At 49.4% G+C, this 23,129-nt stretch overlaps 10 protein-coding genes across 12 annotated transcripts; 6 read left to right on the top strand and 4 right to left on the bottom strand.

The window, feature by feature from the left end:
- The first annotated feature begins 1 nt into the window (after position 1).
- Positions 2–3,855, top strand: LOC136186840 (major vault protein-like). Of its 2 annotated transcripts, none has more exons than XM_065974310.1 (16): positions 2–101; positions 348–840; positions 898–1,001; positions 1,068–1,190; positions 1,252–1,377; positions 1,436–1,546; positions 1,602–1,739; positions 1,801–1,941; positions 1,996–2,234; positions 2,288–2,485; positions 2,539–2,680; positions 2,730–2,941; positions 2,997–3,113; positions 3,170–3,296; positions 3,351–3,539; positions 3,595–3,855. In XM_065974310.1, the coding sequence occupies exons 2-16, from the start codon at positions 357–359 to the stop codon at positions 3,733–3,735; spliced, it is 2,592 nt and encodes an 863-aa protein (XP_065830382.1). In that variant the 5' UTR covers positions 2–101; positions 348–356; the 3' UTR covers positions 3,736–3,855. The 2 variants fall into 2 exon arrangements, with proteins under 2 accessions (XP_065830382.1, XP_065830381.1); XM_065974309.1 differs by having other exon boundaries at positions 1,798–1,941.
- On the bottom strand, positions 3,842–4,935 carry LOC136186860 (neuferricin-like). The gene is made up of 2 exons (XM_065974331.1): positions 4,107–4,935; positions 3,842–4,056 (listed from the first exon to the last, which is right to left on the bottom strand). Exons 1-2 carry the CDS (start codon positions 4,835–4,837, stop codon positions 3,852–3,854), a joined length of 936 nt encoding a protein of 311 aa, XP_065830403.1. The 5' UTR covers positions 4,838–4,935; the 3' UTR covers positions 3,842–3,851.
- On the top strand, positions 4,926–7,881 carry LOC136186841 (protein moonraker-like). Its single transcript, XM_065974311.1, has 13 exons — positions 4,926–5,630; positions 5,680–5,748; positions 5,806–6,087; positions 6,139–6,207; positions 6,256–6,363; positions 6,414–6,556; positions 6,608–6,641; positions 6,705–6,797; positions 6,859–6,918; positions 6,967–7,043; positions 7,097–7,190; positions 7,242–7,507; positions 7,562–7,881. Exons 1-13 carry the CDS (start codon positions 4,962–4,964, stop codon positions 7,680–7,682), a joined length of 2,085 nt encoding a protein of 694 aa, XP_065830383.1. The 5' UTR covers positions 4,926–4,961; the 3' UTR covers positions 7,683–7,881.
- On the bottom strand, positions 7,644–8,508 carry LOC136186869 (uncharacterized). Its single transcript, XM_065974343.1, has 4 exons — positions 8,196–8,508; positions 8,061–8,144; positions 7,914–8,010; positions 7,644–7,865 (listed from the first exon to the last, which is right to left on the bottom strand). The coding sequence occupies exons 1-4, from the start codon at positions 8,464–8,466 to the stop codon at positions 7,820–7,822; spliced, it is 498 nt and encodes a 165-aa protein (XP_065830415.1). The 5' UTR covers positions 8,467–8,508; the 3' UTR covers positions 7,644–7,819.
- LOC136186861 (syntaxin-1A-like) lies at positions 8,499–10,180 on the top strand. The gene is made up of 11 exons (XM_065974332.1): positions 8,499–8,656; positions 8,703–8,786; positions 8,839–8,956; positions 9,014–9,088; positions 9,143–9,219; positions 9,272–9,380; positions 9,434–9,507; positions 9,580–9,669; positions 9,729–9,776; positions 9,828–9,938; positions 9,992–10,180. The coding sequence occupies exons 1-11, from the start codon at positions 8,624–8,626 to the stop codon at positions 10,073–10,075; spliced, it is 903 nt and encodes a 300-aa protein (XP_065830404.1). The 5' UTR covers positions 8,499–8,623; the 3' UTR covers positions 10,076–10,180.
- A 1,058-nt stretch (positions 10,181–11,238) lies between these two features.
- On the top strand, positions 11,239–12,006 carry LOC136186873 (uncharacterized). The gene is made up of 4 exons (XM_065974346.1): positions 11,239–11,360; positions 11,408–11,656; positions 11,715–11,816; positions 11,871–12,006. The coding sequence occupies exons 2-4, from the start codon at positions 11,452–11,454 to the stop codon at positions 11,906–11,908; spliced, it is 345 nt and encodes a 114-aa protein (XP_065830418.1). The 5' UTR covers positions 11,239–11,360; positions 11,408–11,451; the 3' UTR covers positions 11,909–12,006.
- On the bottom strand, positions 11,933–13,212 carry LOC136186865 (protein phosphatase PTC7 homolog). The gene is made up of 5 exons (XM_065974337.1): positions 12,987–13,212; positions 12,763–12,933; positions 12,506–12,701; positions 12,284–12,407; positions 11,933–12,222 (listed from the first exon to the last, which is right to left on the bottom strand). The coding sequence occupies exons 1-5, from the start codon at positions 13,162–13,164 to the stop codon at positions 12,034–12,036; spliced, it is 858 nt and encodes a 285-aa protein (XP_065830409.1). The 5' UTR covers positions 13,165–13,212; the 3' UTR covers positions 11,933–12,033.
- An 8-nt stretch (positions 13,213–13,220) lies between these two features.
- Positions 13,221–14,509, top strand: LOC136186864 (ubiquinone/menaquinone biosynthesis C-methyltransferase UbiE-like). 2 transcript variants are annotated; one of them, XM_065974336.1, is made up of 7 exons: positions 13,221–13,341; positions 13,395–13,544; positions 13,593–13,739; positions 13,785–13,891; positions 13,946–14,034; positions 14,093–14,204; positions 14,261–14,505. In XM_065974336.1, the coding sequence occupies exons 1-7, from the start codon at positions 13,260–13,262 to the stop codon at positions 14,387–14,389; spliced, it is 816 nt and encodes a 271-aa protein (XP_065830408.1). In that variant the 5' UTR covers positions 13,221–13,259; the 3' UTR covers positions 14,390–14,505. The 2 variants fall into 2 exon arrangements, with proteins under 2 accessions (XP_065830408.1, XP_065830407.1); XM_065974335.1 differs by having other exon boundaries at positions 13,593–13,891; positions 14,261–14,509.
- On the bottom strand, positions 14,308–21,471 carry LOC136186836 (nitric oxide synthase, inducible-like). The gene is made up of 29 exons (XM_065974306.1): positions 20,816–21,471; positions 20,560–20,761; positions 19,632–19,789; positions 19,388–19,577; positions 19,227–19,318; positions 19,013–19,154; positions 18,816–18,958; positions 18,652–18,762; positions 18,432–18,597; positions 18,307–18,375; positions 18,171–18,254; positions 18,074–18,115; positions 17,785–18,018; positions 17,459–17,715; positions 17,082–17,398; positions 16,951–17,029; positions 16,697–16,881; positions 16,499–16,620; positions 16,394–16,438; positions 16,214–16,339; positions 15,985–16,157; positions 15,594–15,915; positions 15,411–15,536; positions 15,282–15,347; positions 15,027–15,112; positions 14,931–14,973; positions 14,828–14,881; positions 14,660–14,766; positions 14,308–14,605 (listed from the first exon to the last, which is right to left on the bottom strand). The coding sequence occupies exons 1-29, from the start codon at positions 21,241–21,243 to the stop codon at positions 14,503–14,505; spliced, it is 4,272 nt and encodes a 1,423-aa protein (XP_065830378.1). The 5' UTR covers positions 21,244–21,471; the 3' UTR covers positions 14,308–14,502.
- Positions 21,472–21,495: 24 nt separating this feature from the next.
- LOC136186859 (ion channel TACAN-like) lies at positions 21,496–23,121 on the top strand. Its single transcript, XM_065974329.1, has 11 exons — positions 21,496–21,681; positions 21,736–21,813; positions 21,863–21,922; positions 22,018–22,113; positions 22,165–22,254; positions 22,314–22,379; positions 22,428–22,489; positions 22,536–22,628; positions 22,679–22,743; positions 22,796–22,867; positions 22,919–23,121. The coding sequence occupies exons 1-11, from the start codon at positions 21,527–21,529 to the stop codon at positions 23,042–23,044; spliced, it is 963 nt and encodes a 320-aa protein (XP_065830401.1). The 5' UTR covers positions 21,496–21,526; the 3' UTR covers positions 23,045–23,121.
- Positions 23,122–23,129: the final 8 nt, after the last annotated feature.

The following is a 23,129-nucleotide window of genomic DNA, read 5'->3' as shown; positions in this document are numbered from 1 at the left end:
TCAAATTAGTAGGGAAGCAACCAATCATTGGAGGTGTCGTGACGGCGTAAACTTACACGAGCTCGTCTCTTTCTTGCTTGAACGTCCTTCGCCCGTACACAGTAAGTCCGGCTGATAGAGAGCTTCTTTCGAGACTCCCCAAATCAGGCGAGAACCGGTTGTGGCCCGGGTTGTTTGCTCGGGTGCTTACGATCGTTTTTATCGTTTTTTTCGTAATGCACCGGCGCACATTCACACTGCAGCATTGCACCAAACCCTCGTGCAAGCTAGAAAAGACGTCGTAGATGGCCGGGGCTCCCTTTCCCATCCCCCATCCACGCCCCTCGTGAAAAGGCGTCTCTGTCTAGCTCTTCTAAATGGATCGTCGCAGTCGTCCAGGCCCGAGCGCGGCGTCCGACGAGCCGCAGAGCCTCTATCGCATCCCGCCCTACTACTACATCCACGTTCTCGACCAAAACACGAACGTGACGCGCATCGAAGTCGGTCCGAAGACGTTCATTCGTCAGGACAACGAAAAAGTCCTCGTCGGACCGGAAAAGATGATCACGGTGCCGCCGCGCAGCTTCTGCGTCATCGAGAGCCCGGTCGTGCGCGACGCCGACTCGAAACCCGTCTTCGACGAGTCCGGTCAAGTGAAGTTGCGCTTCGCCGATCAGGAGATACGTCTCGCGCAGGATCCCTTTCCGCTCTATCCGGGCGAAGCGCTCAAGCAGCCCGTCACGAAGCTCAAAGTCGTGCTCGCTAACACGGCGCTGCGACTCAAAGCCGTTCTCGATTTCGACGACGACGACGCCGAAGTGCGACGCGTCGCCGGCGACGAGTGGCTGTTCGAGGGACCCGGTATTCTAGACTGAATGAGTGCACGGAAACCGAGTTGCACGTGCTTTTGCTGCTTAGGGACGTACATACCGAGAAAGGAGGTCGAAGTCGACGAGACGATCCGAGCGACTGTCATCATGCCCAATCAGGCTATCAAACTTAGAGCTCGAAAAGAGACTCAGGTAAGTGATATATATGAATCGTACCTCTTTTTAGTCATCTTAGTCTCTTTCTTTTTGATTTTCTAGGATCGTCAGGGGAATGATCGAGTGACAGGCGAGGAGTGGCTTGTCAAGCAAGTCGGTGCCTATTTGCCCAGCGCGTATGAGGAAGTGGTTGAAATTGTGAAAGCCTACGTTTTGACGGAGAAAGTGAGAACAATCTAATTAGTAGGCGAGATTTTTTTTCCGCTCACCGGGTTTCCTTGCGTAGACTGCATTGCACATGTCTGCCACGCGCACCTTCAAGGACGGCAAGGGAATCGTTCGAAAGAACGGAGAAGAGTGGCTGATTACGTTCGAAGACACTGAAACTCACATCCCCGATGTTTATGAGAGGGTAGGACTGCCAGAGATACAGTCACAGACGAGCGTGTTCAGTATCTGCTCTTCCAAAGGTTGTTGGCGTGGTGAACATCAACACGTTGACCAACAGGCAATACTGCGTCATTCTTGATCCGGTCGGGGACGACGGAAAGCCGCAGCTAGGTCAGAAAAGGCTTGTTCGGGTATGTCTGAGTTGCATTCCGTGTTCTTAATGCTCAACTTCGTTTCCTGATGCAGGGAGAGAGATCCTTCTTTTTGCAGCCAGGCGAGAAACTGGAGAAAGGCATTCAGAACATCTATATCCTTGGTGAAGACGAAGGCGTGATACTCAAAGCCAACGAGGCCTTCATGGACACAGAAGACGGCAAGAAAACGGTAAGGGGACCGAGTTAATACTTAATGCCGGCTATACGAACGTCTGCCGCACACATAGCAGAGAAAACCGGGTGACAGGTGGATGATTCGTGGTCCGGCTGAGTATGTTCCTCCGGTTGAAGTTGACGTGGTGACGAAACGAAAGGCAATTGCGTTAGACGAGAACGAAGGCATCTACGTTCGAGATACAAAGACAGGACGAGTCAGTTGGAAGAAAGGAGTCTTCTTTCTCTGCGTACACACTTGCCTCTCATAGGTTCGCGCTGTGTGCGGCGAGACGTACATGATGTCGCAAGACGAAGAATTGTGGGTGAAAGAATTGCCGCCGGCCGTCGAGCAGCTGCTTCAAATGGCGAGAGATCCGCTGGCGGATCGAAGCGACCGTTCGGGACCCACTGGTCCGCCGAGACTTCGCGAGAAAACGAGAGTGGTCACGTTTCGCGTTCCGCACAACGCTGCCGTCCAAATATACGACTACAAGGAGAAGAAAGCAAGGTAAGGGGCTCCCCTACTTTGTGCACGCGTGTAGGTGAACCTTTTCTTACTAGAGTCGTCTTCGGTCCCGATTTGGTCATGTTGCTTCCCGACGAACAATTTACCCAGTTGAGCTTGTCTGGAGGCAAGCCCAAAAAGCCAAACGTCATCAAAGCGCTTTGTCTTCTTCTGGGACCCGACTTCTTCACTGACATCATCACCATAGAAACAGCCGATCACGCTCGTCTTCAACTCCAGCTCTCGTACAACTGGTAAGGAAAAAGGTGAAGCACTAGCATAATATATATCTTTTGCTTCCATCCAGGCATTTTGATCACGAAGGCATGACTGAAGCGGAGGCGTTCAAACTCTTCTCTGTTCCTGATTTCGTCGGCGATGCTTGCAAAGCAATTGCGTCACGCGTTCGTGGCGCTGTGGCTCAAGTTCAGTTTGACGATTTTCACAAGGTCCAAAAATTGGTTATTTTTGAGCCAATTGAAAATCCTTTTCTTGTAGAATTCTGCTCGCATTATTCGATCGTCCGTTTTCGGATTGGACGAGAAAAACAAAGTGCGCGAGCGATTCAAGTTCCCAGCCAACAATCTGGTGATTACGAGCATTGACATTCAATCGGTGGAGCCGGTTGATCAGAGGACGAGAGACGCGTTGCAAAAGTCCGTCCAATTGGCCATTGAGATTACCACCGCTTCCCAAGAGGCAACAGCCAAGTGAGAAGCAGTAAAAATCCAACGGAGAAAACGAACGATGATTTGTTACGCGTAGGCACGAAGCTGAACGCGTTGAACAAGAGGCTAGAGGTCGTCTTGAGAGGCAGAAGATTCAGGATGAAGCTGAAGCTGAGAAAGCAAGGAGAAACTTGCTTGAATTGCAGGCGAACAGGTACAGCGTATAGGAGGATATATGTGCAGCTAACCTTGAGCAATTTTGTGGGATAGTGCTGCTGTGGAGTCTACAGGTCAAGCGAAAGCGGAAGCACAGTCTCGCGCGGAAGCGGCGAGAATTGAAGGAGAGGCTGCTGTTCAGCAGGCCAAACTAAAAGCAGAAGCATCTAAAATCGAGGCTGTTAGTGCTACGTGTATATAAGTTTTCACCCTCGTCAGTGCCTTTTTCTTTCAGGAATCAGAGCTCGATAGGTTGACAAGCGCTCGCGAAGCGGAGACCAAGTACATCCGCGAGCAGAATGACTTGGAGATTAACAAATCGCGTGAAATGGCCGGAATTGAAACGGAGAAATTCAAACTGATGGTCGATGCCATCGGTTCTCAGACGATCCAAGCCATTGCCACGGCAGGACCAGAGATGCAGGTAAAGAGAGAGTTGTAGTAGAGATCAGAGCCAACTGGACGGTTGTGTCTGCCAGGTCAAATTGCTGCAGTCTCTGGGACTGAAGTCAACGCTGATCACTGACGGAAACAGTCCCATCAATTTGTTCAACACGGCCCATGGATTGCTTGGCTCGTCCGCAATAGCGGCACCGCCAACCAATCCCAATGAAGACTAGTAGCCCCAGATCAAAAGGGGAAAAACGTTGAACCATGCAATGGACTTGCGTTTTTGCTGTTGCTGCCGTCATTTGGTGTTGCTTTTCAATATAAAATCTTTCCGTGTTTGGGTCACCTAATCTACTATTTTACACGTATCCGCGCTGACAGGGCAATCGGTGTACAATTTTAAACGCGGATCATCCAAATCGCCCCGGTTACCGCTATCCGACCCATCGGACCTCTTACCGGACTTTTTCACGCACGCACACCGAGACTCTTTCCTGCCCGCTTGAAAAAACCGCCGCGGTACGCCGACCCAGTCGCGTGCAATACCCCCACTGAAGAATAGGAATTCATAGACAATTTTTCCGGCGGTCGGAATTCTGACCTTTTCGTCGTGCACCACACTTCGCCGCTGCCGGCGGCCCAACGCGAATTGCACGGCGGAAAGAGCCGCTTCAAATCGTTCTCCTTCGCCCTCGCCGCGTGACCGTCGCCGATTCGTCTCTCCGCATCGCGCAGCGCTTCGGTCGCTCTCCCGTTCGCATCGTAGAAGCGTCCGACGAGAATTCCGACGTACGTGTAATCCTTCTCGTACGTCCGAACCCAATCCTCGATGCCGAGCATGAGATCGGGCGAGAGCCCCGTCAGATCGTCGGTCAGGCCCGCGTCGGTGAAGTCGCCCGAGACGAACGATCGCGTCGCGTCGCGTCCGGCGAAAAACGAGTAGCCGCCCTTTTTGCCGTAGTGTTGCTTGCCTTTTGTTACGTCGTAAACGCGACCGAAGATTGCGAGATAAATTGTGCTCGCCGTCGGGCCGTGCGCGCGTAATTCGTCGACGGTGAAGCGTCGATCGGTCGGCGAGACGGGAAAGAGACGTTTTTCGGCCGCTGGAGGCGCTGGGATTGTTTTCTCTTCCGTTCTTTCGTCTCGTTGCTCTGCTTCTGGTTCGTTCGATTGCGTTTGAAGCATCGCGATGGCTCCTAGAGCCACCGCGGCAGATATTAGCATGATGAGGATGCTGGCTGATCGAGGAATTAATGATTCGTCGCCGCTTTCCCGTCTTTTTCCCGATTGGGGCCCCCGCTTTTCTTTTTTGTCCGTGGTCTTTTCTTCCATTCGTCAATCTGTCTTGTCGCTGCCCCGCTTCGCTGAAGTTCCCAAAGTAAAGGCGACAGCACACTGCTTTCTTACGCTAACGCGCTCTAACTGAACCAATTCGAATTCCTATCCGCTTCAGTCTATGGAACAGAGCAAATATTTGCGAAATCAACTTCATTTTAACTTGAATTCTACCTTTGACCGTCGTCGGCCAACATTCAAACCAGCAAAACCCGGTCCAATAATAATTGAACAAATCAAGGAGACATCAACTCACCAAAGCGACGACTCACCTCAGTCTACGAGACCAATATCAAAACGCCTTCAACAGGCAATCATTCTTGCTCGCCGAGACGTACGCAGAGGTGTCCTAGTGGCTCCACCTTCAATCAGTGATCATTCCCTTCCTATTCAATCACATCAACAGTCATCACCGCCTCCTTCTCCTCCTCGCTCTTCCGTGCTGCTTCGAACAGCAAGACGTCAGCCAAGGTTTCCTTTAGAGACACCTGTGTCTGGTTCAACGGTGACACGTCGTCAATATGCTGCCAAAGACAAAGAGACATTGACTCGAGATGAGAAAGAGGTTATTGAGATATATAGATTGCGTCGGCAGTTGAACGATCAGCTCAAGAAAATAAAGAAAACGCCAGGAAGTGGCGGCGTCTTGATGCCGTCTCCTCCTACGAGACATCGATTCAGGGAAACACTGTTTGATCAGCATCAAAATGCAGCCAGTGTTCGAGCAGTTGTAAAGGCTGAAGAGCAAGCAGCTAGATCAGCTCGAATGCTCTACGTTTTGCAGAGACAAGTAGGAAATATCTACGTTGAGAGACAGATACCTCATAAATATTTGCCAGGTGCACGACATACAGGATGAACTGGGAAGGCGAGAGAGACAGCCTTTGTCAGTCAGACACACTAAGAAAGTTGGTTTCATTTGATTGCTTCTGGGTAATGTATTTACCGTTTTCTTGTTAATTTAGAGTCAGACTCTGTCTCGCTTGGCTGCCGCTCATCGCGCTGCCGTTCGAGCAATTCAGACGTTCGTTCAATGCGGTCAGCCGCGCGGCTACGCGTCGCTCGGCGGAATACAGAAAGAGCTAGGCTATTTGATACAGCAATTGTCGGCGTGCTGCACGCAGATGGACATTGACGGGCCAAAGGTAATGGCAGACGTACTTGAGTCTGTTGAAGGTGACAGAGACGACGTTGTGGCTCGTCGTGACAAAGATGGTGTGGGCCTCGTTTCAGGAAAACAGGAAAAGGTATTTGCACGCGTTCTTCATATCCGACAAAGGCTGATATTCCGCCTATAGAGCAAAATCGTTTTGAAGAGACGATCAACTAAACGAAGTCAACCTCTAGAAGGAGAGCGGCGAAAGCAGGTTATTGAATTTTTACCTGATTGTTGTGCCTTATTGTCGTTCTTATAGATTCTGCATCAACGGGATGCTGTTGTTTCGAGACCCGTTGGAAAGAGCACTCACCGATTTCCTAGTAGAAATTTAACTGAAAAGAAAGCTGAGCCGCCGGCAAAAACTGTAGTCGTTATGGGCGCTAAAATTCAAGTGTTGCTTGCAGTTTTGTTTAGAAAAAGAAGAAAAAGAAAAGAACGACTGTGAGAAAGGAAACTTTAGTAGAAAAGCGAAAAGACGAAGAAATCGCGGAGAAAGAAAACCAGCTCAAATCACTAAGAGCTGCTTTTCAAGAAATGATGGGAAAAGAAGCGGCAAGGTCATCATCACATAGGACCATGTCGCCTAAATCTTTAAAATTCAAATTCAGGCAAGTCTGGCTAGATCAAGAGACTCAAAAACAGGCGAGAAAAAAACCAGATTAATTAATTAATTATTTAACGGTCAACGCGCTTTGAATTTTATAGATGGAAGAAATTGCCGCGCTAAGACGCGTTGAGAAAGAAAGGCTCGCGGCAATCCGATCACATTCAACACAGAGAACAAGAAGTCGTAGAAAGGTAGTACACTGCGCCTAGCTAAAGAGCCTGCCTCGCGTAATGCAAAAACGTCATACCTTAGCCTGAAGAGGGAAAGATGTCTTCACTGCGTTATCAACTGTCAGAAAAAGCCGTTGCAGCTGTATGTACCGCGTATTCGAATCACTTCATTTACGTTGTTGCCCTGTAGACATCTTCCCACGCGGACTTTGTTGCCGAACGTCTCTTGAACGACTTGCTAATCGAAACTGCGCAAGAATTGTCAAGGTAGAGCATCTGACGAGACATAGCTCTGCATTAGAACGAAAATGTCTATAAAGAATTGACGCTGAAACGAAATCAGAAGAGCAGGCAGTCGAAGAATTGAGTCGACCGACGCTCGAAGCAATCGGACAGCATTTAGATGCATTCGAGGTAGAGAGAAGAACGCAGTCGCAATTTCGCTCGATGACGTCAAAATTGCAGGCGGAGGAAGAAGAAATTCGACGCAAATGGCGTACAATAGAATACGAAGATGCAGACGACGTCGAATCGTCCGGTTTCGCGTGTCGCTTCACTTCGTCCAGTCGGCAAAAGAAAGCGAAAGCGTCGACGCGTAGGGAAACGGAGCTTTGCGTGCTAGAAGAGACGCGCGATCGACTACTGAAGAGTCAGCGTGCATACGACGAATACCTGCGAGACGGCGCTGCTCGTCCTTTGGGACGATTCGATCCATCGGCCGTCGTCGAGAAGTAAGAGAAAACGCTTCGTGTACGTACGTACGTGCGGACACACTGTTTGTCTAGAATTAGTGACGGATTGTTGACTGGTTGCCTCCGTGACGTTGCCGACGAAATAGAAAGACACTGCGACGACTACGTCGAGGAGAACGTTTTCTCTCCCGAATTTGCTCCAGAAGAAAAGTGATATATAGATAAATAGAATTCTACCCTTCGTGCAACCGAAAATGCGAGCACGGCAACTACAGATAGGACGCTCAGCCAGCAGACAAAAGACGCAGCAAGCATCATCAATCGCGATTCACCAGCTTCGTTGCCTCTTTTTTAGGTAGAAAATGCTGCCACGTTGATTGGCCAAGGCATGCCACCCCTAGAAAAAAGAATTGACTTTTTTTTAATAATTGAAATTCCATCTTACCACAGCGGCCAAAGCGTGTGGTCATCGAGTCCCTTGCCGGAGTTGGGATGAACAAAGATGTCGAGGCCCTTTCGGTTTTGCATGGTCCAAGGAACGCCTAAACGAGAGGCAGATCAAGTTTCCTTGATCAAGTTCATGAACACTTACATCGTTGAAAGTCTTCCAGTGGAACGAATGCAGCCCACTGTCCGGAGATAAAGGGAGAGTCGGACGACGGCTGCACTTCAACCTCTGCGCAAAGACGTGACGTGACAAATGGCTCGTCTTGGACGCTTTTCTTACCGAACATGCAGAGGCGACCCTGATGAAGATTTCCGGTGCACGGCTTCGTTCCAGTTAGATTAAACTTTTCGACAAACTCGTCGTGAAATTCCATGGCTGCTTTGATGGATTCGTTGTTGCCGTTGACGAACATGACGTGGATGTGGTAGGAATTGAAAGGAGGCAGCGCTCCAGGTTGCAAGTAGCGCTCGTCGACTTCGTAGTAAGTCGGATGAGCTCGAACGGCGACGAGAAATGCTACCAACACGGAGAAGATCGCGAATGTGGCCATCGATCACGCGCTGAGCAGTGACGTGTGATGACGCTTCCCCGGATAGATCAAACAATGAAGCAGGGAGACGCGACGCGACGACGATATCGAAGGCGGTTGTGGATCACGCGACGAAGTTGCCCGGCTGCAGAGGAGCTTTCACTGCCGAAAGAGAAAAATGAAAGACCTTCTCCTCGCTTTGCAGCACGAGGTAAGGCAATGGCGAACCCCAAAAAATCGCTAGCGATACCTAATAGGGTGACGTTCGTCCGGACGATATCGTCGTCGACATGGGCGGCGACGATCAACAAGAGGCCTATTTGTCGGACCTCTTCGGCCAAGTGAGATATAAAGATAAAACAATTCGCCGAGTCCGTAGCGTCTTCTTTGCAGGTTGACGACCTTCGCGACGCTATAGGCAGAATCCAGACGACCGTCTACGAGATTCGACGTCTCGAGGACGACATTGTGAATAATCCGCTTCACGCGTCGGGAGCCGGTGGCGGAGATGGTACACGAATTACACAGGACCTAGAAATATAAAAAATTCAGGACGCTGTCTCGACAGCTCAGAGAGAAAGACTTGAGTCGATGATGGACGATGTGAAGAGCCAATCTAATACCGTGCGTCTTCGACTGAAAGGTGACGAGATGAAATCTCGTTTCAGGCATCTTTTTTTTTATTTTTTCTTTGTAGCGATGGAGAAGAAAATTGAGGAGGAGCAGAAGGGCGATAGCAGGCATTCAGCTGACCTAAGGATATATAAGGCTCAGGTAAACACATTAGCGGTGTCGGGTGCAAACGTGTCGCGAAGGCGTCTATTAGCATGCTACACTCGTTCGCAAGTTTACGTCCGTTTTGGAAGACTACAACGCCGTGCAGATGGACTATAGGGAAAAGTGCAAGAACAGGATACGACGTCAATTGACCATAAGTCAGTTAATGGAAGCCGTATAGATAATGTATGGCATACCCGTTTTTTCGTAGCCGACAAACAGAAGTCGCCCGAAGAAGTGGAAGACATGTTGGATGAAGGAAATTTCAATGTATTCAGTCAAGGGGTGAGTGTGTCTCCTACACATATGAATAGAGGAAATCTTTGACACTTACTAATGAAAAATACTTCTTTTTAGATTTTGGTTGACAATGAGCAGATGAGACGAGCGTTAGGAGAAATCGAGACGCGACACAGTGACATCATACGGCTAGAGAAAAGCATGAAAGTACATGAATTCGCATTTCCCTTAGTAATACGATCTGTTACTTTGTCTTTGACCAACAGGAACTCTACGATTTGTTCATGGACATGGCGACTATGGTTCAAGAGCAAGTAAAGCTAATCTAGTTTCTCTAATTACGCGCTTTCAATTTCAATTTTTAGGGAGAACTGATTGATAACATTGAAGCTAATGTGGACAGTGCAGCTGGTCACGTTACCGAAGCTAAACAGGCAACGAGGAAGGCGGCCGTCTATCAGAAGAAGGCGAGACGAGTGAGTCCCTTTGAGTTCAGTGTATCGTTGGGATTCATTCGCGTTTTCATTAGAAAAAGGTCTTATGTGCCATTCTCTGTCTGGTTCTCTTGGGTCTCATTGCTTTGATTGTCGGCCTTTCAGTTGGACTGAAGTAGTGCTTTTTGTACAACTGTGCAACGTTTTGTCTCCTGCATGCGCATTCACGTTCTATTGATCAAGCGGTTTGGGGTGAAAATAAAGAAATTCGGGTTTGGGGGTCACGCTTGGATGAACTACATCAATCCTAGCGCAGTATGCGGTGCAGAGAGGCTGTGCACCTTATCAAAAAAATTTGCCAAGTCCCCTATACTAAACTAGCAGCTCTGCTAGCAGGCGCTCACTTTCTGCAAGAACCTGACAATGCTTGCAACCTGCGTGACGCTTCTCCTCGCTCTCTGCTACTTTTCGCCGCAAGCCTACGGTAAGTGCAAGTGATACGGCTTCTAAAGCCGTCGCTCTTTGCGCAGAGGCAAACGAGCCTTCAAACAACAAAATTGGGACCAATCAGTCCTTTGCCCTATTCTACTTTTAACGTTTTGCATGTAAATCTGACTCTCCGACTACTTCGCGAAGCAGCGTTTTCGCGCGTTCCACTGCTGCGGTGAGAAGCATTCCACTGCTATCGTCTCACACCTGTCTAACGGCCGACGAAGCGCCAGACCAATTCATTAAAATTTTGCGCGCTCGTGTGTAGGAATCCCTTTCAACCCATTCGCGGCACGATGCACAGGCGGAAAAGTATTTCAACTTTGCCGCAGTGCCTGTCCTAATACGTGCGTCTACCCCAACCGCGTGTGTGCCCGCACCCAGCCCTGCTTGCCTGGATGTCAGTGCCCCAAAGGCACGGTCGAGAACAAGATGACAGGACAGTGCATGCCACTGAGTCAATGCCGTATTCAAAGTACGAACGTTTCTCCTACTGTACATCTGAGATTTGCGCTCGGAAACAAATTTTCTAGTTTGGGCCAAATGCACCGGAGGTAAAATCTTTCGAGGATGCGGAAGTCCGTGCCCGCCTACGTGCGATCGTCTCACCGGTCGAAAATGCATTTTTCATTGTGTCAGAGGCTGTCAGTGTCCTCGAGGGCAAACAGAGCACACCGACAGGAACGGCGTCACAAGATGCATAAGACTCGAAGAGTGTCCGAAACCTACACCAAGTATGCGTCCCAGTGCGTGCGAGCGGTTTCTATAAGAGCGTTTTAGAACCAAAACCTGTTTGCACGGGCGGTAAAGTATTCCTCGAATGCGGAAGCCCGTGTCGCCGCACGTGCAAGAATGCAAAGCTGCCTTTCGTACCGTGCCCAAAGATATGCCATGCGGGATGTCAGTGTCCACAAGGACTCGTCGAAAACAACGCCACTAAGCAATGCGTCCGACCGGAAGAATGCCCCCCAACCGGTCTCTTTCGAATCTTTAGCGTTTACGGTACTATTTTTGATTTGCAGGTCAAACGTGCACCGGAGACAAAATTTATACGTCGTGTGGAACTATGTGTCCGCTGACGTGTGGAACGGCGCCGGGGCCGTGTCCGCTCGTCTGCGTCAAGGGATGTCAGTGTCCGCCAGGTCTTTACAGTATCAACGGCACTGATCGTTGCGTTCAACGCAAAAACTGTCCACCACGTCAAAATCTGTCAGATCTCAAAGATGATCTGTTCAAACCACTCGATGATTGGTTTGAAAAACCCGAGAAAGGTGGTACCATAGCTTTCCTCTAATTATCCCCTCAGTTGTAAAACGGAGTTCTTTACAGACAAAGGTAACGCTTTCGATGAGGAAGAACACGATTGCAAAAAGAAGGGCAACATGAAAGGAGAAAAGGGAGAAAAGGGAGAAAAAGGAGAAAAAGGAGAAGGTACGAAGCCTGTTTTTCAACCCGCCTTCTAATAATAAAAAAAAAATTGACCAGGCTGGACCGTAGAGGGAACAGGATCGGGAGATGACTGAACAAAATTGAAAACCCATTGCTGCGCGTTCACCGGTTTTCCGTGCTGTCTAGCGTATGTCTTGTATTAGTCTAGTCCCACTATACGCAGCAATACACTCGCGACGCACCAGCATGTCTAAGAACACTACGTGTCAATTGCAATGCCCAGCACTATAACCGTGACATCGTCTGGTTTCCCACCGAGACATCTTTGCGAATAAACTCTCGTCGACTCCTCCGCAAAGGGAGAAAAGTATTTCGAGTCAAACGAAAGTGTCCTTGCTTCAGTAACTAAAATTTTTGCTAACCGTTTTAGGGAATCGTCGTCGACAACCTTGATTAGGAGAATACGATCGTTCTCGTAGTCTATATATTATTCTTCTAAAAGAGCATACCTCTACGAGAGACGCGTAATTCTCAATTTGCTCACGATGCAAATTATTATACAGACCGTCGGTTGCGACAACGACGATATCACCGGATTCAAGTTGAAACGAACTTGAATCCGCAGCAGCGGGACTATAGTAGAAAGCTACATGTAGGCTTAGCGAAAGAGTGAACGGGGCCTCGAGAGTAGTGCGTCTCTATATATATACTCCTCCTCTCTCTGCTCTTACCTCAGAAGTGATATGCCCTTACTGCGAATTTTCTCCGGTAGTATTGTCAACTGGTAGGGGTAGTTGAGTGCGTGCATCTGGGCCGCGGACGAGGACACGATGCTGCCTCTTCTCACGACAACAAAACCGGAGTCGCCCAGATTCGTCGCGTGCAACGTGGTGCCCGAAACGACGGCCAAACAGGCCGTACTGCTTCCTAACAACAGAACCAGTCATATACGTGGCTTGCTATACAAACAGCTCTTGAAGAGACTTACCGGCTACTGGACGGGAATCGTTCTTCATGGATTCAAAGGCCTGTTCTAACACGTCGTTGGGTGCTACGAGACCCGACACAATCGCTTCTCTGCAGCGAGTCATGAGTAGGGAAGGAAATTCCGAAGGATTGATTCCGTCTTTTGCCCAACTGCCGATCCCATCAGCGACGCCTGTGGGCGTGATCCTACGATTATTTCGAGGGCGCTGCATTTTTTCTGCTTACCCGCGGCCGTGCAGGCGGCTGTTCGCGTCACAAAGTAAGCGTCGTGACCGTACAGCGTCGTCGCGTCGCCAGTCTGGCTAGGATTGAAGGCGGCGCCGTGCGCAGATACGACGATTTTCGTTGAAAGGCGACGCGAGTGTGGCCTCACGCAAAGCAAAAAGGTACGGAAAAGTCGCATGAACTGCCTGTTTCGGAGGCAGCAAGTGTCTTATCCGTATCCTGGTTCATCGTCTAGTCCCGTACGGGGAGCTATTTGCGCCGTTTTCGTGCGCCATGAGAGCTCTACAGAGGCTCCGATGGTGCCCAAGCAGGCAAATGATGTCGAGAAATAGCTCGTCTTCGAACGTTCGATTTGGTAAGCACAACCGTCAGTGCATCACAGACTTGCGCTCGAGTTCTCGCTACCAGTACAAGATATTTTCACGCGCGTCTCAAATAAATACGATGTAATGAACGACGTGATGAGCGGCGGAATTCACCGCCTATGGAAGGACCTCTTCGTGCAAAGGCTGGCACCCACGTCCGAGACGCGACTGTTGGATGTGGCTGGAGGGACAGGTTTCTGAGAACACATCGATGAGCGAGTTGTGATTGATTTATATAAAGGGGACATATCGTTTCGTTTTCTGCGCTATCTGTTGGCAGCCGAAAGGGAAATATCTCTAAGCAACGTCAAAGTGTCTGTTTGTGATCTAAATCCAGATATGCTGGCCGTTGGTCGTAGGAGGGAAATTGAACAGGGATATGCCCCAGGTAATGAATGCGTGCAAAAATTGATGTCGATTCACTTTGTTTTAGCTATAAAGTGGATTGAAGGTAATGCGGAGTCCCTACCGCTGGATGACAATTCATTTGATGCGTATACCATTGCCTTTGGAATCAGGAACGTTTCCAACATACCAAAGGTACAACACCACAGTTGGATTTTTCCTACTTGGCTGTGCTCACGTGGTATGCAGGCTCTCAGAGAAGCCTATAGGGTACTTGTACCTGGTGGCCGGTTCATGTGCCTTGAATTCAGTCGCGTAAAAAATCCGCTACTGCAAAGGCGAGATGCAGCAGTTAGGAGGTATACTTCAATAGACTCACCTTTTGCTTTATTGCAGGCTCTATACGACCTATTCATTTGAAATAATTCCTATTCTTGGAGAAATCATAGCCGAAGATAAAGCTGCTTACCGGTATCTTGTCGACAGTATAGCAGCCTTTCCAGATCAGGCAAGTCTAAAACTCTGATTCTCATGCAATAGTATATATAACATGTTTCTTACTAGGACACGTTTGCTGAGATGATACGCGAAGCCGGTTTCAAGGCAGTCAATTGGGAAAACCTGTCAGGTGGCATTGCTGCCATACATTCAGCGTACAAATTTGCAGACACGTCACAGACAGCACAGAGTTAGCACAGAGTTTGCACAGAGCACACGCACAGCTGAAATTCGTAGCCTTGAGACAAAAACAAGAAACATAGAGAAATAGCTAGGCAGCACATGGAAAGAGAACTCGAAATCCTTTTTCAGCTCTGAGAAGACAGGTCTTCGGGCTCTTCTTTGAGCGTCTTCTCTCTTCTCTGCAGCGGCGGACGAGGCTTGCTTCGTTTACCGTCACTGCCATTTGACCTACAAACGAAAATAACAATGAAGGAGTCGCCTTCGACGCTACCGCGTCCGTACTCTGACGACGGCGGCTCCGATTCGCTATTTTTTGTCTCGTCCGGAACGTCTTTTGAAGTCGAGCGGACCGGGAGTTTCGGACGCGTGCCGCTGTGTCCGCGCTCAAGCTGCGAGACATTGAGGCACTCCGAATGAAGAGACTAGAACATTTCCGAGTTCTTAACCTACCCCCATTAGCTTCTTTTTCGACGTCTTCATCATGGGCTTCATCTCCGGCATAGACTAGACAATTTTTGGTAGATGACAAAAGATAGAAGTCGAATAGTCGTACCACTTCTTCTTGCCCTGAAGCATCTGCGATAATTTTCCATGCCCTACGTTCGTTTCGTGACAAACCGCTACTATACAAAGACCGCTGTTTACGTACTTCTTTGCCGCGTTTCGGACACGATCGGTCACTTCTGCTGTTCTCAGCGTCACGCCGAAGATGTCTTCGTGGTAGTGTCCCATAGCCTTAGCGCAAACGAACAGGTATGCATTTAGAAAGGTTCGCACGCTTTATACGGACAAAGCAAACAAAGGAGAGCGGGGTTCGCGACAAACAAAAGAAGCGAAAGGTAGACAATAGCAACCAGGATCAAATCAAATTGAAGCAACAAAAGCGGACACACGCGAATCTTACTCTCATCTTTTCGACGGTCGCTCTCGCTTCAGTCGACGACATTCCGCCGTGCTGCTCGAATATGACCTAGGGAAAAGAGCAACGTAACGTCGTTGGAAATTGATCAAACAATTGCGAACTCTAATGCACCTCGAGCGTCTTGCCCACGTCGGCAGCCATGGAAACGTCGCCGCACACGTAAAAGTGCCCGTTCTCCTTTCGCAGTTTCCGCATGATATACTCGCCCTCCTGCTTCAACTGATCCTGCACGTATTGCTAAAAGACGTAGCCAATGTATGGAGATTAACTTCGCAATAAGATAGCTCGTCTTACTTTCGGCTGATTGGGGTCTCTCGAGTAGGCGCAGCCCACTTTGGCCAGAACGCCTTCGTTGACGAGCTCTTCCATGTCCTTCTTGTAGATGTGATCCAATTTGGGATGACGACAGCCGAAAAACAGGGCCATGTCGCCCCACATGGGACCCTCTTGATCCTCCGCTATGGCATCAAGTTTGCCACTCGATTGAACGGTAAATTTGAGCTCCATTTCGATTTTGCGTTGCTGCCAGAAACTACGGAAAGGAGCGATGCCGGTGCCGGGACCAACCATGAGTACGGGCGATTTCTTTGATTCCGGCAAATAGAACGAGCTCGCTCTGAAAAAAAAATGACGATGAGACTTTTACTTTTACGTGTGTCGCCAACGATTTCCACTTTTGCTATACTTTCGCACGAAGCAGGGCACTATTGTATTTTTCGTAATTCGATTCAGCCACGAGGAGCAGACGCCGTGGTGGAGCGAACCACTTCCTCCCTGAGTTCGAAACGAGACGACGGCAACAGTGCAGTGAATTTCTCCGCCAACGTATTCTCTCGAAGACGAAATAGAATAGTATCTCTACGCAAACATAATCGTCGTTGCGACGAGACTCTCGATCGATCGATCGAACTTACCGACTGAAGCAAGGGCAACTTGGCCAAAAAGAGAGAAGTGGGCACTTCGAGAGAGGAAAACTCCTCGAGAACTTCAACCATGTTCGGACACTTGTCAAATTTCCAGTCCTCATAAGCGGTTGTTCCCTAAAGAAAAACATTTAACTATCGCTGCAAAAGCGTGGCTCTCCAGACACCGACTTTAGAAAGCTCTAACAGTTTCTCTTTCTCTTTTGGATCGGCCGTCTAAAAGAAGAACAGGGGTGCTTTTAGAGCTCCTTTCCCCCCTCTCCCTCGCCGGCGTACCAGTGTAGCAAGAATGGCAAGGAACTGAGGAGCTGGAGGCGTAGTAATATCCAAATACTGCTGGAGTGCCTGGCGGAGAGTGCAGCCAGGTGGAAGCCTCTCAAAAGGTTTCCAGTCGTCGCCTGCCGTTAAAACGAATTTAGAATTAAAAATTGTTTCATCCCCCCCCCCCCCCCCCCCCCCCCCCTCTGCTTTCACCTTTCTTTCCTTTGTTGTACTCCACGAGCACAGGTTCGTCTGGCGGCGTTGCGTCAATCAAATGCTTGATGAGCTGATTCACGAGCGATGGTTGGTTTTGCGGAAAGATAGCCAAATGATCGCCGGGTTCGTGCACGAGCATGGGCTCGTTCTGAATGTCGACTTTGACCAAGATAGTCGAACGTCTGAAACAAAGAAAAAAACGACGAACGTCACAAAGAGACCGCCGCCTATCTATCCAGCCGGCGACGTACGGCGATTCCTCATTCTGGAGATTGGTGCGCGACAGCATGCGACACGGATAGACGTTCTTCTTGTGAAGATCCGAAAGATCTACGCAGAAAAAGTAAATCAATCTAAATCTCTCTCGCACGCGCCGGCGTACTCTTGCACAGATCGGTAACAGGAACTTTGCCCGTCTGAACGGACACGCGAAACTTATCCGGTTGCCATTCCTTCGACGACGTCGACAAAGCGTCCGAATAGTCCTTCAGATTCGTGTCCAAGAAGAACGTCTTGCAGGCGGCCTCGTAGCATCCGGTGACCCATTTGCGAAACGACTCCTCCTGCCCGCACAGCTCGTCGCCTTCGCCTTTCTCGTAGACGCGCTCGGCGCCGAGTTCGCCGAGCAAGCGATCGACGGATCGCGCAAAGGCGCAGAAGTTGGGATAGGCGCGCGAGCCCAGCCCAAAGACAGAAAATCTAGCCGAAAGGTCGCCGAGTATTTATCAACGGCGCGGTCTTATTATTATTATAACTCACCGAACGTTGGCCAACGGCTGCGAATCGTCCCGATTTCCTTGATAGTGTTTGCTCGACATGGCCAAGTGTATGCTGCTGATTTTTCGCTTGTTCTTGTTCTCCTCCTCGAGCGGCGGCGGATGACGCATTTCGTAGAGCTCGCGACCGAACACCTCGCCGTTGTCGGGCGGATCGCCGTTGCCAAACGTGCTCGTAACGGTCAGCAGTAGTTGCTCGTATTCGATATCAGAGAACGTGTAGTCTTCCATGCAGACGACCTCGAAAAAAAAAAGAAAAAAGAAAAAACGCATCAAAATAGAACGTTTCTCGACGATTTTTTATTCTACCTTTACGGCGAAGGCGTGACTGAACAGACTGGCGACGTCCTTTGCGTAGCGCTCGGATTTGCCCGTTTCCGTCGCGTAGAGTATCGTCACGCGCACTCGTTTCATGAGCTGGTGCTGAAAGAGCTGCATCGACATCATGACGACTCGCGCCGCGCTGACGAGCGTCTTGATGCCCCTCTTCTTCTGCTTCTTCGCCTGTTTGTCGATCGAGCGTTGAGTGAGCCAAGCGGCCTCCTATAGAGGCGCGTCGCGCGTAATAAGGAGGACGCCGATTCGTTATCTAGCAAACCTGGTATTCGAAAGACGGTTTCATCTTGTAATTGAGCATTTCCTTGTATACAATAAAAAATAAATAATTAATTAGACATCTCTTCCGGGTTGCTGACCTGATGAAATACCGGAGTCGCACTCCCTGACAAAGGAGGAACAATCCACACCCAATCAGCAGGACAACCTCCGCGAAGAGATACCTAAGATGAAGAGTCATATATCATCAAATCAATAGATAATATTGATCCACACCTCTTTCTCCAAATGTTGCATAAAGGAAGCGGCCGCCGAATGGTGATCATTAATCGTCACTTTAGCTTCCTAGGAAATATTTCAATGATGTATACGGTTTCCTCCCGTCCGGACCGATCTCTCACCTGAAAGCTGTGCAGCACGGCAACGTTGAGCTCGACGAGCGCCTTGTCTTTCCACAAAGTCGACAGCGAACTCGTATCGAGTCCCATGCCCTTGGCAACCGGTTCGAGCATGTTGAAACGATACGTGTCGCCGAAGTTGCGCGCCGCCACCTCGGGGGCCATGTACCTTTGAGAAGGAACGTGAATCTCAATGAAACTCTCTGCGGCGAGTGGGACTCACCATCCGTTGAATGGAGAGGCGGGAAACTCGAGGCCGCCGACGTCGAACATCATGTTCGAAACAGCGGGCAATCCGTACCATTTTAGGCCCAAATCTTTCATAAACGGATACCTAGAATTCACAACTTTTTTTTCTTTTCCCCTCCCCTTATCGAATGGACTTACTGCGGATGCCAGACCTCGACTTCGAGAATGAGATCGGATACGTCGACGAGACGAGGTTTTTCTCTCGGCGCTTGAATGACAATGGGCATCAAATCGAACATGGTCTTCTCCTCCGGCGGCTTCCATCCCAAACCGATGACTATCTATATAAAACACGTCGCATTTTTGCTCAGTGAACACGTTCGTTGCGCACTCACTTCGGTGAAGTCGACCGTTGCCGGGTCGCCCAATATCGTGCCGTCCTCCATTTTGTAGCCGGCGTAGCGGAAGTATTGGGGACTCCATATACGGAAGTCGTCTCGTTTGCTCGTTCGCTGAGGAAACACGGTGATAGCCGACCTTGGGAAGAAAACATCGCCGCCGCCACGGGGATTGGGCGAGAAGACACGCCAATTTGCATACTCCTCCTACCTGATGTTTCCTCCATTCGTTGCAAATTTGATGTGATGACGTATCGCCTGTTCCATTTCCTCGCCACTCGAAATGTGTCGACAGTCGAATACCTAAAAAACATCGACGTCGTCGTCGCCCCGCCCCGCCCCGCCTCCCAGTCACGTTCGCGCGGCCGGTACCTGAAGCTTGTTCCACTGAATGCGTCCGATGCATCGCGGCGAGTTTCTCCACGCAAGTTTGGCGCCGAACACCAATTCTTTTTCGTCTAATTCGTACGTGCCTTTCAATTCGACTTCGGCGACGACTTCGCGCATTCGCTTCGCTTCCATTTCCTCCAATTTCTTCTTCGTGCTCTGACTGTCGCTTCGTCTGAATATCGATTTACGAAAAATAGCAAGGAAGTGAGAACGAAAAATAATCTACTTTTTTAGCGATTGAAAATATTCGCTCAGGAATGCCTCCGCCTGATCGATGACGTCATCCTTCGAACGAGATTCGCCCGGCAAGCGTTTCACTTCGGCGCCGAGCGGATACATGATCGATCCTTGGCAATGATTCGGATTGCACCACGTATCGTGAACCTGCAGGAGGGAAGAGGGATGAGATCGCGCGACGGGCCGGCCCTCCCCCCTCCATTTCCGCGGTGGGCGGCATTTTGACTTGAGATAAAAAACGCCACCACCGCATGGAAGAAAGCGAGCAGGTGCGCGAGTCGCGGAGCTATACGACTTGTTGGTGAACTATTCTTGCAAAACGTGTGCATTCTTGAAAAGAAAACATGCGTACGCGCTCCCTGAGGAAAGTCTACGCCCCTAGTGTATCGTGTAGCGACGTTGTGAAAGTCTAGAACCCAACGCAACTGGTTCGCTTGAATTCCGGCTTTATTGACTGAAGAACGCCCCAAACAAGAGCGCGCCACCGATGTCAGGGAGTCAATCGAACGAGCGCATTTATTGCAGAAACCGCGAACGAGACACAACATTGCGAGGCGTGTGCGAAAAAGTCTCGAGCGATCTCGTTTGGAGAGGTGAAAAAGGCAGATGAAACACGATACGCGAAAGAGGCACGGAGAGGGCACGGAGGAGGAAAAACGGAGGATCAGCCAGTTACAAAAAGAACGGGTCAAAAACCGGGCACGAATGCTCCACCGGTGCCTAGAAAAGCCCCACCAGGCTTTGTTCGACATACGTATGCATGAGCTAGACCTTAGAAAAATAAAGACCATTTATAGAGTCAACCGGACTCTCTACTAGAACCGATGTAAGCGCGCCTGCCTTCTCGCGACACCTGCCTCGCCCTCCTTTCCTCGAAGAGAGAAAAGCCATCGAGAACGAGAACTCCACCTACTCACCGATTTGACTCGACTGTGAAGCGTATCGGTCATCCGTTTCTCAGTAGACCAATTTTTCAACTGAACATAGCTCCGCCGCGCCAACGGACTTCCCGGTCGCCCGTCGTTAGCCAAGCTCATCGCTCGTCGAGGCATTCTCCCGCCGCCTCCGCCTCCTCCGGACGCCGACGGTGCCTGACCGTTCATCTCGCCGTGATTGTGACTAAGAAAACAGAAAAAAAATCGGTCGACCTTCTCCGCTAGAGGGCCACCGCACCGATGATCGCTCTCGACCCAAAGTGGCGGGATATTATACTCGAGCGACGTCGCTGGCTCCGCCTTCGGCACGTTTCGCATAATTTTGAGATCGATTCTGCCGGCGGCGACGTTCGCGAGCAGATCGACGACGCGTTCGTATTCGAGCGCCGCCGTGCAGTGACCGTTGACGCGTAAGACGACGTCGCCGACGTGAACGAGATCGCTCTTTCCCGCCGCGCTCGACGGCTCGATCGACGTGATTTTGAACGTTCGACGATCGAGCGTCAGTCCGACGTTGGCGCCGTGGCACGACAAGTTGACTACGCCGCCGATCGACGTCGTCGTCATTGAATCGGCGGCGATTCCGTTGCCGATCGACTGTTTTTGCGATTCGTTGTCTTTTCGCGCGTTTGCGACGTCTCCTGGGTCTGCGGGACGAGCGGGCATGGCGCAAGGAGTTTGCCTTCGTCTCGATTTGATTCGGGGGTTTTCTGCGTCAATTGTCAACACTTTGGACGAGTGTTAGGTCTCGCCGAATGAGCAATGCGAATTGTTCAATTGCACGTCGTCGTAGATATGTTTCTAATCGGCTTTTCGGTTCGCCGGCTCTCTTGGGGATTCCTCCTGCTGCTAACGTCGAGTCTTTGAAGTCGTTTGAGTTCATTTTTGCAGAATTTCAGCGCAATTTCAGTACAGTTTTTTGACTAACGCGCGCTAGCGAGATAGCACGATGACCGAAACGTGGCAGAAAGCCGAAACGGAGTTCGCGAGCCTCCAGGAGACGTATCGACGCATCCAGGGAAAATTAGAAGAGGTCAGAGATCTTCAGGACGAATGTCGTAAAAGGGCGAAGCAGCACAAGGCGACTCTCGAGTCCTTGCGAAGGTAAGCAAGCCAATCGAAGACAACGACGACAAATGATAGAGCTAAAAAATACAGCGATGCGAGTCTCGAGCAGTATAGCGATAGAAAGCGGAAGATCGAGGAAATCGAAGCCACTCTACCCAGAGCAAACCAGTAAATGAAAAAAATATCAGATAGAACAATGTAGGGCACCTTTCTATAGTTGGTTCTTACTGTTGACACTCGGCAACTTGGACGTGACGCTACTGACAAAGAAAGATCGGTAGGTAATCCCTCCTCCCCTTCCACACACAGCAATTAAAATTATCGAGCCTCTTCCTTGCAAAGGATTTGCTTAAAGAGCTACTTTATGTTTAGGTCTTCTTATAAACAGCAATATGAAAAATTTAAGCTTCTTGTTACGGTTGTAGCCGGCGTTCTGTCGCTGGCCAATCTTTTTGTGTTTCACAATAGGTAAACATATCAGCTGTATATAGGAATGTATTGGGATTTTCCCCATTGCAGATTGACTGATGCTGCACTACAGTTTCTCTTGGTCTGGTACTACTGCACGCTTACTATACGAGAAACAATTCTCAGACAAAACGGGTCGAGGTGCAAAAATGCAAAACCGCACACTAGCAGCGAATATCTTAATTAAAATTTCTCAACAGAATTCGCAGATGGTGGGTGCTTCATCACTACCTCTCCATAGTAGTTTCATGCTGCCTGTTGATGTGGTAACTCAGATACACAGCGGATTGATGTCACAGTACATTGTCTACTAGGCATGCTGGTTCCAACTACTATTCGTTCAGAACTAACTTGATGGCCTATTCATTGTATCTGAGTGAGTGCGTTTTCTCTGTCGCTCCTTATATCTAATTTCCGCGCAGATTTTGTTCAGTACGTCCAATACTATTATCAAAGAGGTAGCTTGTATCGACTGGTAACGCTAGGCAAAGTTCATGAACTTGACATCACTAGAGGTATAAATGCATGCTCAAAAACGAGGATATAAACGAAATTCGGTTTTTAGATGGGCCAAGAGTAAAAACGTGGGCTGAACTAACATTTCTTCTTCCTTTACTCATATTTGGCTATGTAATCAAACGATCAGTATCTCGGCAGTTTCATTTATAATTGCGATATCTAGTCTTGGCAATTCTATAACGCCTATCAACTCTTGGCTCTGTGGAACAGTGGAAAACCCAAAGGACAGTGGGAGGCAAGTGATGCTTTCATAAAGAAATTAGCTAAACTTTTTCTGCCCCTACAGTTGTTCACCACGGGAATTTTGTTTCTCATACTAGCCTGCGGCAACTGCTGGACAGTCTACAAAACGCTTCAGCAAAAGCTCAACAGAGACAGAGCCATGCAGCGAGCAAGAAACAAAAAAGCCTAGACACGTTGTAGAGATTCGCATCGCACAACTAACGAAATGCAAAGAAATGTGTTGTTTGGGGCGCGCCCCGTCGAGCACGTGAATT

Source organism: Oscarella lobularis, chromosome 5, assembly GCF_947507565.1.
Source record: "Oscarella lobularis chromosome 5, ooOscLobu1.1, whole genome shotgun sequence".
NCBI classification, from domain to species: Eukaryota; Metazoa; Porifera; class Homoscleromorpha; order Homosclerophorida; family Oscarellidae; genus Oscarella; species Oscarella lobularis.
Note: the sequence above shows the minus strand (reverse complement) of the source record. Positions and strands in the feature narration are given on the sequence as shown.

Coding starts and splice junctions, on each gene's coding strand:
- LOC136186840 (XM_065974309.1), top strand. CDS start 357: ATGGATCGTCGCAGTCGTCCAGGCCCGAGCGCGGCGTCCGACGAGCCG. Junction 841..897: donor GTGGCTGTTCGAGGGACCCG/GTATTCTAGACT, acceptor TTTGCTGCTTAG/GGACGTACATACCGAGAAAG. Junction 2,942..2,996: donor TCCCAAGAGGCAACAGCCAA/GTGAGAAGCAGT, acceptor TGTTACGCGTAG/GCACGAAGCTGAACGCGTTG.
- LOC136186860 (XM_065974331.1), bottom strand. CDS start 4,837: ATGGAAGAAAAGACCACGGACAAAAAAGAAAAGCGGGGGCCCCAATCG. Junction 4,057..4,106: donor GTGTGGTGCACGACGAAAAG/GTCAGAATTCCG, acceptor CCTATTCTTCAG/TGGGGGTATTGCACGCGACT.
- LOC136186841 (XM_065974311.1), top strand. CDS start 4,962: ATGGAACAGAGCAAATATTTGCGAAATCAACTTCATTTTAACTTGAAT. Junction 6,088..6,138: donor TTTCAGGAAAACAGGAAAAG/GTATTTGCACGC, acceptor TTCCGCCTATAG/AGCAAAATCGTTTTGAAGAG. Junction 7,508..7,561: donor CCATCGGCCGTCGTCGAGAA/GTAAGAGAAAAC, acceptor CTGTTTGTCTAG/AATTAGTGACGGATTGTTGA.
- LOC136186869 (XM_065974343.1), bottom strand. CDS start 8,466: ATGGCCACATTCGCGATCTTCTCCGTGTTGGTAGCATTTCTCGTCGCC. Junction 8,145..8,195: donor GGGTCGCCTCTGCATGTTCG/GTAAGAAAAGCG, acceptor GTCTTTGCGCAG/AGGTTGAAGTGCAGCCGTCG. Junction 7,866..7,913: donor CACACGCTTTGGCCGCTGTG/GTAAGATGGAAT, acceptor TCTTTTTTCTAG/GGGTGGCATGCCTTGGCCAA.
- LOC136186861 (XM_065974332.1), top strand. CDS start 8,624: ATGAAAGACCTTCTCCTCGCTTTGCAGCACGAG. Junction 9,220..9,271: donor TAAGGATATATAAGGCTCAG/GTAAACACATTA, acceptor GGCGTCTATTAG/CATGCTACACTCGTTCGCAA. Junction 9,777..9,827: donor CGACTATGGTTCAAGAGCAA/GTAAAGCTAATC, acceptor TTCAATTTTTAG/GGAGAACTGATTGATAACAT.
- LOC136186873 (XM_065974346.1), top strand. CDS start 11,452: ATGTGTCCGCTGACGTGTGGAACGGCGCCGGGGCCGTGTCCGCTCGTC. Junction 11,657..11,714: donor GTTTGAAAAACCCGAGAAAG/GTGGTACCATAG, acceptor AGTTCTTTACAG/ACAAAGGTAACGCTTTCGAT. Junction 11,817..11,870: donor AAAAGGAGAAAAAGGAGAAG/GTACGAAGCCTG, acceptor AAAATTGACCAG/GCTGGACCGTAGAGGGAACA.
- LOC136186865 (XM_065974337.1), bottom strand. CDS start 13,164: ATGCGACTTTTCCGTACCTTTTTGCTTTGCGTGAGGCCACACTCGCGT. Junction 12,408..12,505: donor AAGGGCATATCACTTCTGAG/GTAAGAGCAGAG, acceptor TTTCTACTATAG/TCCCGCTGCTGCGGATTCAA. Junction 12,223..12,283: donor ATTACGCGTCTCTCGTAGAG/GTATGCTCTTTT, acceptor CTCCTAATCAAG/GTTGTCGACGACGATTCCCT.
- LOC136186864 (XM_065974335.1), top strand. CDS start 13,260: ATGAGAGCTCTACAGAGGCTCCGATGGTGCCCAAGCAGGCAAATGATG. Junction 13,342..13,394: donor GTCTTCGAACGTTCGATTTG/GTAAGCACAACC, acceptor TCTCGCTACCAG/TACAAGATATTTTCACGCGC. Junction 14,205..14,260: donor TAGCAGCCTTTCCAGATCAG/GCAAGTCTAAAA, acceptor GTTTCTTACTAG/GACACGTTTGCTGAGATGAT.
- LOC136186836 (XM_065974306.1), bottom strand. CDS start 21,243: ATGCCCGCTCGTCCCGCAGACCCAGGAGACGTCGCAAACGCGCGAAAA. Junction 16,439..16,498: donor TTGCCATTCTTGCTACACTG/GTACGCCGGCGA, acceptor TTCTTCTTTTAG/ACGGCCGATCCAAAAGAGAA. Junction 14,767..14,827: donor CGAAAAAGAAGCTAATGGGG/GTAGGTTAAGAA, acceptor AATGTCTCGCAG/CTTGAGCGCGGACACAGCGG.
- LOC136186859 (XM_065974329.1), top strand. CDS start 21,527: ATGACCGAAACGTGGCAGAAAGCCGAAACGGAGTTCGCGAGCCTCCAG. Junction 21,923..22,017: donor CTACTGACAAAGAAAGATCG/GTAGGTAATCCC, acceptor CTTTATGTTTAG/GTCTTCTTATAAACAGCAAT. Junction 22,255..22,313: donor CTCAGACAAAACGGGTCGAG/GTGCAAAAATGC, acceptor ATTTCTCAACAG/AATTCGCAGATGGTGGGTGC.